General features: G+C 44.2%; 1 protein-coding gene across 1 annotated transcript in view; it reads right to left on the bottom strand.

The window, feature by feature from the left end:
• hibadhb (3-hydroxyisobutyrate dehydrogenase b) overlaps nucleotides 1-15,536 on the bottom strand; it is a 175,810-nt gene that overhangs the window by 142,666 nt on the left and 17,608 nt on the right. Inside the window, exon 3 of the mRNA XM_085988628.1 lies at nucleotides 453-562. Coding sequence (XP_085844754.1) covers nucleotides 453-562 — 110 coding nt within the window. The remainder of the gene's footprint in view (nucleotides 1-452; nucleotides 563-15,536) is intronic.

Raw genomic sequence — 15,536 nt, 5'->3', positions numbered from 1 at the left:
ACATGATGAAAGGTTATGAAATACATACTAAATTTTGAAGTTCTAAAAATAATTTAAACTGGGCAGGATTGAACCAAACTTCATCAAGGACAGTTACTATTTGATAACTACTCTTACAAAAGACCAGAATACATAGGGTTGCATGTTATTTAAATCCAAAAATTAAGGTAATGGTAAAAATAACATTTACAACCTACCATATTAGTTTATTAAACATGAAACATGACAATGTGTTTTATATTGGAACACAATTAATTCAGAAACTTCTGTGCATAGTCTGAATTTCTCAACTACATATATTCTACTGAGGGTGGGCCCAGTGGGAATATGCAGTATACTACATTATAGACTGAAACTTGTGACTACGAAGCTCCAGTTTACAGTACTACTTTGACATCAACTAAAACTGTTTAAAACAAATATTAAACTACGTAGTACACTTAAGTACCTACTTCAAAATGCCATTTGGGCCAGTATAAACCTCAATCACATTGGGGCTTGATGGCAGCATAGTTATAACTCTATCAGCTCGCTCGGCTACATCAGCAGGACAGTCCATGATCTATGAAACAAAAAAGTGGACAAAAACTATTCTAATGAGATTCAAATGAACAAATCAGCCAAGTTAGTGGCTCAAACTATTTGGGGACACCAGATTATCAACTTGGTATATAATTTTAAAAGGGCCAACTGTGAAGAAATTAGCAAACAACTTATGCAAATTGATTCAGAGGGGTAGTTCAAAAACACTTCAGTAGAGGACAAGTAGAACACCTTTAAAGGCATAATGTTGAGCATGCAGGATAAATACATACCTTGAGTCAGCATGCTCAGGTTAAATTAATCAACAAATCAAAATTGACTTTTAAAAACAAAAATGGTCTCCACTTATCCTGCAGGGAGAAAGCAGAAGGGGTTCACTGGGTGAATACAGGTACATGCAGAAACAAAGTTTACAGCACATAAACACACCATTCGACCCAATTGGTGTATGCCAGTTTTTATGCTCCACACAAGCTTCCTCCACCTACTTCATCTAACCCTATCAGCATTAAATGGTGGAAAGAGAGACGGGTGTCAGCTCTGGCTCAGTGGTCGTACTTGCGCCTGAGTCAGAAGGTCGTGGGGTTCAATTCCCACTCCAGAAACTTGAGCATATAAACATAGGCTGACACTCCTGAGGGAGTGCTGCACTGTCAGAGGTTCCGTCTTTTGGATGAGATGTTAAACCAAGCCTCCATCTGCCCATTCAGGTGGAAGTAAAAGATCCCACAACACTATTTCAAAGAAAATAGTTCTTCGGGTGCCCTGGCCAATATTTATCCTTCAACCAACAGCACAAAAAAATTATCTGGTCATTATTACATTGCTATTTGTGGGATCTTGATGTGCTCAATTTGGCTGCCACGTTTCCTACATTACTTTTGAAGTATAGTCACTGTTGTAAAGCTGACTGTAAAGCGCTTTGGGACGTGCAGAGATTATGAAATGCGCTACATACATTCAAGCTCTTTGTTTCTTTCTTTATAGCTACATAACATTAAGAAATTCTATCAGTAATTCAACAGTGTACATAATTCGACAACTACCCTCCCTCAGCTGATGATTCAGTACTCCATGTTGAACGCCACTTGGAGGAAACACGCAGGGTAACAAGGACACAGAATATACTCTGGGTGGGGAACTTCATAGCACAGCAAGTGTGGCTCAGTCATACTGCCATTGGCCAAGTCCTGAATGACGTAGCTGCCAGACTGGGCTCGGCAGGTGTTAAGAGCACCAACACAAGGGAATAACCTACGTGACCTCGTCCTCACCAATCTACCAGTCGTAGGGGTGTGTGTCCATGACAACAGTGATAGGCGTGATCACCGCACAGTCCTTGTGGAGACAAACACCGTCCTTGGACATCCTCCAACATGTAATGTGGCATTACCACTATGCTAAGTGAAGCAACATCCCCACCGACACCTGGGAATCCCTGGCCCAAGACCGCACAAAGCATCCGGGAAGGCGCCAAACACTTCGAGTCTCTTCGCCGGGAGCAAGCGGAAGCCATGCGCAAGGAACGCACGTCAACCCAAGCACCCCACCCACCCGCCCCTTCAACCACCGTCTGCCCCACATGCGACAGAGACTATAGGTCCCGTATTAGACTCAGTCACCTGATAACTCATTTTTAGTGTGGAAGCAAGTCATGCTCGGTTCCGAGGGGCTGCCTAAGAAGGAAGTGAGATAGATTAAGTACACATCTAGCAGCTCAAAACTGGCATCCATAAGGCATGCTGGCCATCAGCAGCAGAATTGTATACCATCACAATCTGTAGCCTCATGGCCTAACATATAATGTTCCTTTTAATTTTTCTTTTGGGTGCACAGCCCCTTTTCATGGCCCATTCAAAATTCCACACGTGGTTTTCTTATTGTAAAGCCGGCAAGCGGCCTGCATGGGAGCTCCAGACAGCTGTGCGGCCACGCAGCTTAAAGGGAACATTGCTGGCATATCTTTTCCTTATCCATCAAGGCAGGAATGTAAAAGTGTGTGCCAGAAGTAGCACCGGAAGAGGAGTAGCCAACCTGGTAAAGCTACAGCGTAGGACTCTGTGCATGCTAAACAGCGAAAGGAGCATGCTTTGGACAGAGCTAAGCAATCTCACAACCACTGGATCAGGTCAAAGCTCTGCAACCCTTCTACATCCAGTTGCAAATGGTGATTGACAATTAAGCAACAGGAAGAGGAGGCTTCATGACTATCCCTATCCTCAATGATGCTGGATCTCAACACGAGAGTGCAAAAGGCAAGGCTGATGCGCTTGCAGCCATCTTCAGCCAGAAGTGCAGAGTGGATGATCTTTCTTTAGTCCAGAGGCCAGTCTTCAGCTAATTCAATTCATGCCACATAATATCAAGAAACTGAAAGCTGTGGGGATTCAAGGTAAATCTTAGGAATGGATAAGAAATTGCTTGATGGGTAAAAAACATGGAAAAATAGAAAAGGCCATTCGGCCCTGCTCCGCCATTTAATATGATCATGGCTGATCCTCTATCTCAATACCATATTCCCGCTCTCTCCCCATACTCCTGGATGCCTTTTGTGTCTAGAAATCTATCTATCTCCTTCTTAAATATATTCAGTGACTTGGCCTCCACAGCCTTCTGTGGTAGAGGATTCCACAGGTTCACCACCCTCCGAGTGAAGAAATTTCTCATCTCAGTCCTAAATGTCCTACCCCGTAACCTGAGACTGTGACCCCTCGTTCTAGACCCCCTAGCCAGTGGAAACATCCTCCCTGCATCCAGTCTGTCTAGCCCTGTCAGAATTTTATACGTTTCAATGAGATCCCCTCTCATTCTTCTAAATTCTAGTGAATACAGGCCTAGTCGACCAATCTCTCCTCATACGACAGTCCTGCCATCTCAAGAATCAGTCTGGTGAACCTTCGCTGCACTCCCTCTATGGCAAGTATAAACTTTCTTAGGTAAGGAGACCAAAACTGTACACAGTACTCCAGGTGTGATCTCACCAAGGCCCTGTATAACAGTAGTAAGATATCCTTGCTCCTGTACTCAAATTCTCTTGCAATGAAGGCCAACATACCATTTGCCTTCCTAACTGCTTGCTGCACCTGCATGTTTGCCTTCAGTGACTGGTATACAAGGACACCCAGGTCCCTCTGTACATCAACATTTCCCAATCTATCACCTTTTTAAATAATATACTCTGCCTTTCTGTTTTTCCTACCAAACTGGATCATTTCACATTTATCCACATTATACTGTATCTGCCATGTATTTGCCCACTCACTCAACTTGTCTAAATCGCCTTGAAGCCTCTTTGCATCCTCCTCACAACTCACAGTCCCACCAAGTTTCATGTCATCAGCAAACTTGGAAATATTACATTTGGTTCCCTCATCCAAATCATTGGATATATATAGTGAATAGCTGGGGCCCAAGTACTGATCCCTGCAGTACCCCACTATTCACTGTCTGCCACCCCAAAAAAGACCCATTTATTTCTACTCTCTGTTAACCAATTTTCAATCCATGCCAGTATATTACCCCCAATCCCATGTGCTTTAATTTTGCACACTAACCTCTTATGTGGGACTTTATCAAAGACCTTCTGAAAATCCAAATACACCACATCCACTGGTTCTCCCTTATCTATTCTACTAGTTACATCCTCAAAAAACTCCAGTAGGTTTGTCAAACACGATTTCTCTTTCATAAATCCATGTTGACTTTGTTTTTCTAAGTGTCTAAAACAACCAGTATTTAAAAGAATCATGTCAGTTGAGGGAAGTACTAAGTGGGTGCCCATGGATCAGTGTTGGACCACAACTGTTTATAATCACATTAATGATTAAAGATTTAGAAACTCAACACAAATTGATCAAATTTCCAGAAGATATCAAACTAGGAGGGGCAATGAAATCAGCAGTGGCTGCTCCAAAATCAGTGCATTAAACAGAATACATAGGTGGGTGGAATAATGGTAGATGAAATTTAATATGGACTAGAATAAAATACTTCACATATTTAGGAAAAATGGGCAACACACTTGGAACTTTTATGTAGCGCCTTTCACAACCTCAGGACATCTGAAAGTGCTTTATAGTCGACTAGCTGGAGTGCCCGGCAGTGCCAAGGCTTTTTCGAGGGCATGTTGTTGTGGGAAGAGAGAGAGCGCGCGCCACCAGGGGGGGGGGGGGGGGGGAAGAGCGTGCGCGCCACCAGGGGAGGGGGGGGGGGGGTGTGGGGAGGGAAGAGAGAGAGCACGCGCGCCACCAGGGGGCGGGGGAAGAGCACGCACGCCACCGGGGGGAGGAGGAGGGGGAAGAGCGGGGGAGGAGGAGGGGGAGAGGGGAAAAAGAGGGGGGGAAGCGGGGGAGAAAGGGAGTGGGGGGAGCCAGCAGACCCTCTCCCCTCTGCCGGCGATGGCTCCGCTGAGCTCCGTGCCGCCCCACGCACTGACATGCCGAGCGCAGCGCCCCGGTGAGCCCGAGCCCCGCCCTCCCGAGGCCAGGCCCGAGACGGCCGATTGCGGCTGGCCGGGCCCGGTTGCCTTGGTTACCCTCCTCCCCTCTCCGCCTCCCGATCTCCGGGACCGGGCCTGAGCAGCTTGAGACGGCTGATTGCGGCTGGCGAGCCCAGTTGCCGGGGTAACCCTCTCCGCTCCCCCTCCCGAGCAGAGCCCCTGCCCCCCCCTCCCGAGCCCCGCCCCCACACCTGCTCGCTTCCCTCTGGCCGTGCTCTGTGTGGAGGTGCGCGTGCGCCGTGCAGCGCGAGCGAGGAGCTTGCAGTTAGCCCAGCCAGCCTTTACCAAGATGGCTGGCCGCTGGTTCAGAATCGGGCCCAGCGGGATGGCCGGTGCGTAGCTCGGGCGTGGCTTGGCAACAGCCGCCCAGGCTTGGAGGCCTGCCTGGAAAAACGGTGAAAGGTAGGAAAATTATAGAGGTTAGAAAAAAGATTTACAAATGAATTAACTTTTTTAAAAACAATTGTGTTTTAAAAGCAACTTTTTTTTTGGTGGAAATGTAGATTTGAAAAGAAACACGCAGAAAGCAGGAAAAAGAAATGAAAAGTTTGGAATCAAGATGGCGGCGACTCACCTCGGTTCAGAACGATAAGGCCCGCCCACACACGCACCGATTGGTCGACCGTCAGGTCGCTCGACCGTACGATTGGTCGACCTCGACGTCACTCAATGCTAATGAGCAGATAATGAGCGGAATTTTGAACATTTTTTGTATAGCGCGGGTGCAATTTTTGTCCGGCCGAAATGTAAATACGCTTATGACAGACAGACAGACAGAGACGTATCCTTTTATTTATATATATAGATGAAGTATTTTTGAACTGCAGTCACTGTTGTAATGTAGAGAAACGTGGCAGTCAATTTCCCCACAGCAAGGTCTCAAACAGCAATGTGATAAATGACCAGAAAATGTGTTTTAGTGATGTTGGTTGAGGGATAAACATTGGCCAGAACACCTCCCCTGCTCTTCTTTGAAAAGCGGCATGTCTACATCCAGCCGAAAGGAAATACCGGACCTTGGTTTAATGTCTCATCTGAAAGATGACATCTCTTAACAGTGCAGCACTCCCACAACACTGCAGTGAACTGGATTATGTGCTCAAATTCTGGAGTGGGGATTGAACCCATGACCTTCTGATTTAGAGGCTACCATTGTGTCTAGACTGACACCATAAATAGTGTTGAAACAGCTAAGGATGAAGTTGAAAGAGACCAAGAAGTCTTAGCAGAATCGATAGGCAACAAGCCGAACCAATGCTGTGCAGCAATCAGCAAAGCCAACAAAATGTTAAACTATATAACCAAACAGCAAAATACATGTCAGAGGAAGTCATGATCAAATTGCACAGGGCGCTGGTCAGACCACACTTGCAGTACTTTCCCCGTTTTAAAGTTCTTATATTAAGTAAAAATTACTCAACAGTGTTATAAGAATTACGAGCCCTTTAAAAAGTAAAAGGACAGTTTCCCACCATCAAAGAGAAGCCAGCAAATCCAGGAGCACCAGAGGGCAGGGGCAGGCAGTATAAGCTTATATGTACTCTGCATCAAAAGCCTGCAAACTGGAAGAGTAGCAGCTGGCCCAGCAGCAGTCAAAATTGGAGACAAATGCAAAATTCAGTTCTTTGGCAAAATACAGGAAACTTTGTGCTATCCGGCACCGATGGGACCGAGCTGTTGCCGTCCCATCAAAACTGCCGGACAAACCAGCGCTAATGTTGAAACATACGGAGATTTTGAGCTCCGTATCTGGCAACAAACCCTGTTGCTTAGCAACAGCTTCTAAACAGTCGGCCGTACCTTGCAAGAGTCTCTGTAGCTTAGCAACAGCTTCAGCGAGACCTTGCAGAGCCTGACTGGTGGAAAAAAAAGCAACGGAAAAAAAAACCTAACGAAACCGCTCCTGATTTTTGCCGGTGGCTCGAGCATTCCGGACAGTTAACCTCCGGATAAACCAAAGTTTCCTGTACTCAGTTTGCTTCCTGCTGGCAGCACATTTATTCATAAAACTGACTACTCTATTTAGCTCAGAGAAAAGTTCCTCTGGGTCATCCAACATGGTTGTTCGCCACTTCTTTAGCAATCTCACAGAACTGGATGCCATGATGAGGGCTGGTTCCTCTATGTTGCTGTTGCTCACTGGATCCAATCACTTGAACCTCTTCCTCACTCTCACTAGCAGCAGCATCCTCCCAACAATTTCCGTGTCAATCAACATCCAAATGTTAGGACTTCCTCATCATCACCACCAATTGATTCACAACTCATGTCTGCTGGCAGTCACAACAGAGAACTCATGCACTCAGAGGTTCATGGCTTCAGAGTTGCCCATTGGCAGTGTGTGAAATCCTCAACTTTGTCAAATTCAGCTGCCTCCCCTGCTGGTGGGATGAATTTACAATGCCAGAAGCAGTTGGCAATGGATTCTATTTTCATCTCCTCCCAAGATGAATAGAGCATGTAGAATGCCTGAAGTACATCCAATGTAAATGCCAAAGCAGCATCATACACAACTATCACGGTTTGCACCAAGCATCTCTTGTAGTGCTGTTACACTAGTAACTATTGGCTGGATATATGGTAGAAATATATTTCGAGTCCCACAGTTGTCAACTAACAAGGCAACTTTTTTGTTTTGCAATGCCATGCTTTGATTAAAATGAAGAGTAGCTGCATGAAAAAGAGCACCAGTCAGTCCTTATGTGTTTCTATAGGTTACAGGCAGAGTAAGAACCACACAGAAACATTGTGGATTTTTGGAATTCCCAATCACCGGCTGCTTTTATTTATTTCCCCCAGTCACGTTAGCGCAAACCACAACAACAAATCACTGCCTTGCATTTTTAACCGCCCGAGCATTTTATTGTTAAAATGCTATTACAGGAAAAGTTCTGATATCCGGCACCGACATGATGCCGATCTATCAAAAGTTCCGGAGTGGTGAGCGGATTATCTACCCAGGCTGTTTTTAACTAAGAAAAATTTAAAAATCAAAAAATGTGCAATATACAGTAATTGGGTACTCACCTACAGAATGTTGTGTTAAATGGATGGTGGAAGATGCTTGATTAAGTACAGTACTGCCAGTTGATGGTAATCCATAACTCTTTAATAACTCTAATAACTTAACAGTAAAACAAAACTTATAAACGACTGTGCAGTGCACCAAAACTTAAACGACTGTACAGTACAGTATAAAGTACTGTACAGTGGTTGACTGTACACTTATTCCAAGCCAACTGGTTCATCAGGATCATGCACTTCAACAGATTCTTCAGGCACTTCCAGTGCTCCAACTCTTTTGGAAGCTTTCTTAAACATGTCCCGGATGTCTGCTTGCTTAGGCTTAGTGGACTCTTGCCTTTTTTGCAAAAAGGTAGACTGCAGAATATGGAGCTGCATAACTTCTTGGGCAGAATAGCAAGAACGGCTTTCAGCAAATTTGATGAATGAAGCAAGATCTGCTGCAGCTTTAGCCCAAGAAATCTTGTTCACTTCAGAAATCTCATCGTCTTCATTTTCCATCACACTTTCCTTTTCTTTCCTTGGATTCAAAACATTCGCCATTATTTCATCATCACTTAGCAAATGCACAACAGCAACTTCTCTATCGGCATCAACCCACTGCTCAATATCACTTTCACGGAGGTGACGTAGAGGGTTTGCTGGGCCTACATCTTTCACCATGTCAGCCATTTCCATTACTGCAGTCTTCCGCGGACGAACATTGAACCCACGAAATTCCTCCTCTGAAGAACCACCTTCAGCAAACATTACAGAAGGCCACAATTTGCACCAGGCTTGTCTCAAAAGTGTGACCTTTCACCAATTTCCAGGAACATGCAACATTAAAGATGGCATCTTTAAGATTGTATTCCTTCTGAAATGCCTGAATACCTGTATTGTCATCTTGGCTTATCAGTCTACGTAGGAAGTCTTTCTTGTAATGACACTTGAGATTTTGGATAACGCCCTGGTCCATGGGTTGTATGAGAGAAGTTACATTTGGTGGCAAATAAATGGTGAAAATATTTCCAGAAACCAACTCGGATTCATGCGGATGGGCTCTACAATTATCCAGCAATAAAATGCATTTGCTATCTTCAGGTTTCCTTATTCTACGGAAATGTTCCCTCACAGATGGAGCAAAAGTATGATGGAACCAATTTGAAAAGATTTCCTTATCCATCCAAGCATTTGCTTGAGCTTTGTACTCAACAGGTAAGTGCCTCACATTTTTAAATGCACGGGGATTTTTATACTTCCCAATGACGAGAAGTTTAACCCGGTGTGATCCAGCAGCGTTCGCACATGTTAGCACGGTTACACGATCTTTATTTTTCTTGTAACCTGAAGCATTAGCCTCACTAGCCCCAGCAAGTGTTGATTCTGGCAAACACCTCCAAAATAAGCCCGTTTCATCGGCATTGTATAGCTGTGCTGGCGACAAATCATGTTGCTGCACAATCCGATTGAAATAATCGCAGTATTCTTCTGTGGCGTCGTGATCAGCTGATTTCTTCTCCCCGCAAACATCGAGTCGTCGTATCCCATGCCGTGCCTTGAAGCACGATAGCCATCCATCAGAGAAAGCACACTTGTCAGTGAGCTCCATCTTTGCATAAAAATCCTTCGCTTTTGATATTAGCATGGGTCCGGAAATCGGAACACCCTCTGAACGCTTCAGAGCAAACCACTCAAAGCACGGTATCCAGCTCTTCAAGCTTAGGCTTACGAAGCATGCGCCGTTTCTCTACACTCTTAGATGTCTCCGAGCTTGCATAAAACTTGAGCAGCTTATCCTTCTGCGCTTTGATGTCGTACATTGTTGACGAACCGATTTTGAATTCTTTCATAATGTGCATACGCTTCGCTCCCATTTCTAGTCGTTTGCATATATCAATTTTCTGCTTTAAAGTTAACACCACTTTCTTCCTTTTGGTTGGATCAACTTTTGGGATTTCCATAATGCAGTCCAATGAGTTGCAACAGCGTTGGAGACACACAGTACTGTACTGGAACCGCAAAAAATGGCAGATCAGAAGAGGCTACCGGCAGCGTGGGAGGGTGAGACTCCTGATGCAGGATTTCTGAGGTGTTCCGAGTTCCGCTGGCGCCAAGAGGCCGAGTAGTGGCAGTTTGTAGAACTACCCCCACTGACGAACTCGGCAACCGTTGCAGACTCGGAACCGGCAACATTGCCGGTTACTCAGGCGCTGTTTTCGGGGGGTGAATTCTGCCGGTAGAGCGAGTTTTCCGGACATACAACCTCCGGTTAAACCAAAGTTTCCTGTATTTTGCTTCAGTGCAACATGTAAAAAAAGACCAGTTTCTTCATCATCGGATAGGTCATTGAACTTGTAATGACATAAAATTTCAGGACTTTTTAAGCATTCAACTAATTGTGGACACTCTTTCTGAGAACATTACTTGTTAACCCATTGGTGGGCCTGAACTTTTTTTTTTTTTTTTTTTTTTGAAGAGGCTGATCTACAATGCAGAAACACGGTCAGTTCCAAATTCTTGTACTTGTCGCTAGCTATGCTCTCAAACTCATCCCCATCCCCACTCAATGAAGCACAGCATTCAAGTGGGGTGAGGGTTATTTGGCCCAAATGGTCTATGCTGGCATTTATGCTCCACACGAGCCTCCTCCCACCACTCTTCATCTAGCCCTAACAGCATAACCTTCTATTCCTTTCTCCCTCGTGTGTTTATCGAGCTCCCCCTTAAATGCATCTATGCTATTTGCCTGAACTACCACCTCCCTGCACCCGCATCTGCCCCCACCCCAACCCGGCCACAAGTCGAAATAGTTTCTCTACGTCCATCCTATCAAACCCTTACATTATTTTAAAGATCTCTATCAGGTTTTGCATGATTTCAATCTGAATAAACTGATCATTTGAATTAAGCAATTCCAAATTAAGAGTAGATTGTACTGTCCAAAGAGGTCTTCCCATTGCTTCATCTCCAATGACTGGAACTTGAACATGTTGTAATTCACCAAAGAGAACAGTAATGCCTACACAGCTTAAGTATTGACGTCAACTTAAAAATTGAATTCTACAGCCAGAGAAACACCAGCAATCTATTTACTGTTCCTGTCAAACCACTTAGCTATTGAATAGTTCTTAAATCAAAAGATTAGTGATAAATCAATGCCGGTAGTAGTTTATTATTGGATCCACAACAGAGAGGACGCTGGTACAGGTCCATTGTAAGAATATTGCAGCTATGAATTCAAGGCCAACGACCACACTAATTCCCATCATTACATTAGATTTTCGTAGCATCAGTACCAGAATCAATACAGAAAACAGTTAAAGGACAAGAACATGATAAAGCGTTTTATTAAGTTTATTACTACCAAAAAGGCACAGTAGAATTTCTATTATATGTGCTATTATCCAACATCCTGATATCTGCCAGAATTTTCACAGGTCAAAATCTCAGGTGAGATCACCTCATTGCACAGTTTCTTTTGGTATTGGTGTTGTACTTGCCTTCATTGTAGTAAATAATACAGGTTACTCTGTATAAACCAACAATTCTTATCAGACCATTAATTATTTTAGTCACAATTAGGGTTGTTACTCTAAAGAATGTGACTTTTTTTGGAAAATGCAATGCAACGCCACTAACCAAAAATGAGTACTTCAACCACGGACTTCTCTCCATCTAAATAAATGTATGTTATGGTACATTTTGGTAAAATGTACCATAACATTTTTGCAATTGTACATTTAAGAACATAAGAAATAGGAGCTGGAGTAGGCGAATTGGCCCCTTGAGCCTGCTCCGCCATTCAACAAGATCATGGCTGATCTTCTACCTCAACTCCACCTTCCCGCACTATACCCATATCCCTTAATTCCCAACTTTATCAACCTCTGTCTTGAACATACTCAACAACTGAGCATCCACAGTTCTCTGGGGTAGAGAATTCCAAAGATTCACAACCCTTTGAGTAAAGAAATTTCTCATCTCAGTCATAAATGGCCGACCCCTTATAGAAACATAGAAGATCGGAGCAGGAGTAGGCCATTCGGCCCCTCGAGCCTGCTCCGGCGTTCAATGCGATCATGGCTGCTCATCCCAATTCAGTACCCGGTCCCTGCTTTCTCCCCATATCCCTTGATCCCTTTAGCCTCAAGAAATATATCCAACTCCTTCTTGATTATATTTAATGAACTGGCCTCCACCGCCTTCTGTGGTAGAGAGTTCCACAGGTTCACCACTCTCTGGGTGAAGAAATTCCTCCTCATTTCTGTCGTAAATGGCCTACCCTTTATCCTTAGATTGCGTCCCCTGGTTCTGGACTCCCTGACCATCGAGAACATCCTTCCTGCATCTAGTCTGTCCAGTCCTGTCAGAATTTTATAAGTTTCAATGAGATCACCTCTTTCTTCTTAACTTTAGCGAGTACAAGCCCAATCGACCCAATCGCTCCTCATACGTCATTCCTGCCATCCCAGGCATCAGCCTGGTGAATCTTCGCTGAACTCCTTCCATGGCAAGAACATCCTTCCTCAGATAAGGCGACCAAGACTGCACACAATACTCAAGATGTAGTCTCACCAAGGCCCAGTACAACTGTAGCAAGACATCCTTGTTCCTGTACTCAAACCCTCTCGCTACGAAGGCCAACATACCATTTGCCTTCTTAACCGCCTGCTGCACCTGCATGCGTACCTTCAGCGACTGGTGCACAAGGACACCCAGGTCTCGTTGCACTTCCCCTTCTCCCAATCTATTGCCATTTAGATAATAATCTGCCTTCCTGTTTTTGCTACCAAAGTGGACAACCTCACATTTATCCACGTTATACTGCATCTGCCATGTTTCTGCCCAATCACCAAACATGTCCAAATCATCCTGGAGTTTCTCGATATCCTCCTCACAGCACACGCCCACCCAGCTTTGTGTCATCTGCTAATTTGGAGATATTACATCTAGTTCCCTTGTCTAGATCATTAATATATATTGTGATAGCTGGGGTCCAAGGACCGATCCCTGCGGTATCCCACGAGTCACTGCCTGCCACTCGGAAAAGGACCCGTTTATTCCAACTCTTTGCTTTCTGTCTGCCAACCAGTTCTCTATCCAAGTCAATAACTTGCCCCCAATCCCATGTGCCTTAACTTTACACGCTAATCTCTTATGCGGGACCTTATCGAAGGCCTTCTGAAAGTCCAGATACACCACATTCACTGGTTCTCCTTTATCTATTTTACCAGTTACATCCTCAAAAAATTCCAGTAGATTAGTCAAGCACGATTTACCTTTTGTGAATCCATGTTGACTTTGTCCGATCCCGTCACTGTTTTCCAAGTGCTCTGCTATTACATCTTTTATAATGGACTCTAGCATTTTCCCCACTACCGATGTCAGGCTTACCGGTCTGTAATTCCCTGTTTTCTCTCTACCACCTTTTTTGAATAGTGGGGTAACATTAGCTACGCTCCAATCCATGGGTACTGTTCCAGATTCCATCGAATGTTGGAAGATGATCAGCAATGCATCTACTATTTCTAGGGCCACTTCCTTAAGTACCCTAGGATGTAGATTATCAGGCCCTGGGGATTTATCGGCCTTCAATCCCGTCAATTTCCCTAACACCATTTCCCTATAAATACTGATTTCTTTCAGTTCCTCCCTTTCATCAGACCCTATGTTCCCCAGCATCTCTGGGAGGTTATTTGTGTCCTCCTTTGTGAAGACAGAACCAAAATATGTATTTAGTTGGTCTGCCATTTCTTTGTTCCGCAGTATAAATTCCCCTGATTCTGACTGCAAGGGACCTACGCTTGACTTCACCAATCTTTTTCTCTTCACATATCTATAAAAGCTTTGAGTCAGTTTTTATGTTCCCTGAAAGCTTACTCTCATATTCTATTTTCCCCTTCTTAATCAATCCCTTTGTCCTCCTTTGTTGAATCCTAAATTGCTCCCAATCCTCAGGATTATTGCTTTTTCTGGCCAATTTATATGTCCTCTCCTTGGATCTTATGATATCACTAATTTCCCTTGTTAGCCACGGTTGAGTCACCTTTTTTGTGCCAAACTGGGATGAACATTTTCTGTAGTTCATCCATGCGGTCTTTGAATGTTTGCCATTGCCTATCCACCGTCAACCCTTTGAGTGACATTCCCCAATCAATCCTACCCAACTCATACTTCAGACCATCGTAGTTTCCTTTATTTAAATTTAGGACCCTAGTCTCTGAGTCAACTACTTCATTCTCCATCTTTATTCTGAGACTGACCCAGTGTCCTAGATTCCCCAGCCAGGAGAAACATTTTCCCAGCATTAAACCCGTCAACCCCCTTAAGAATTTTATATGTTTCAATTCGATCACCTCTCATTCTTCTAAACTCTAGGGAATAGGCCTAGTCTACTCAATCTCTCCTCATAGGACAATCCCCTCATCCCAGGAACCAGTCTAGTGAACCTTCGTTACACTCCCTCCAAGGCAAGTATGTCTTTCCTTAGGTAAGGAGACCAGAACTGTACACAGTACTCCAGGTGCAGCCTCACCAATGCCCTGTATAACTGTAGTAAGACTTCTAATCCATTTGTAGCAAAAGCTTGCTGTAGCTGCATGTTAACTTTCTGTGATTCATGTTCAGGTCCCTCTGAATGCAAACATTTCCCAGTGTCTCACCATTCAAAAAATATTCTTTGTTGTCTTTCCTACCAAAGTGGATAACTTCACACTTCCCCACATTGTATTCCATTTGCCATGTTCTTGACCACTCAGTCAACCTGTCTATATCTCTCTGCAGCCTCTTTGCATCCTCATGTTAACTTTCTGTGATTCATGAAATGTCAAGGGACATGAATCACAAGACTTCAGTTATGTGGATAGACTGGAGAAGCTGGGGTCATTCTCCTTAGAGCAGAGACGGTTGAGAGGACATTTGATAGAGTTGTTCAAAATCATGAGGGGTCTGGATAGAGTAGAGAAACTGTTCCCTTTGGCGGAAGGGTCGAGAACGAGAGGACACAGATTTAAGGTGATCGGCAGAAGAACCAAAGGCGACATGAGGAAAAACTTTTTATGCAGTGAGTGGTTATGATCTGGAATGCACTGCCTGAAAGGGTGGTGGAGGCAGATTCAATCGTGGCTTTCAAAAAGGAGTTGGATAAGTACCTGAAGGAAAAAAATTTGCAGGGCTACAGGGAAAGGGCAGGACTAGCTGAAGTGCTCTTCCAGAGAGCTGGCACGGGCTCAACAGGCCGAATGGCCTCTTTCTGTGCTGTAACCATTCTATGATTCTAAGGACACCCAGGTCCCTCTGAACGTAGACATTTCCCAGTCTCTCACCATTCAAAAAATATTCTGCTTTTTTGTTTTTCCTGCCAAAGTGGATAACTTCACACTTGCCCACATGTTCTTGTCCAACCTGTCTATATCTCTCTGCAGCCTCTTCACAGATTACTTTCCCACCTAACTTAGTATCATCAGCAAACTTGGAAACGTTACACTCA

This window comes from Somniosus microcephalus, chromosome 5 (assembly GCF_052327205.1).
Source record: "Somniosus microcephalus isolate GS21.2 chromosome 5, FLI_Smic_1.0, whole genome shotgun sequence".
Lineage (NCBI taxonomy): Eukaryota > Metazoa > Chordata > Chondrichthyes > Squaliformes > Somniosidae > Somniosus > Somniosus microcephalus.
Note: the sequence above shows the minus strand (reverse complement) of the source record. Positions and strands in the feature narration are given on the sequence as shown.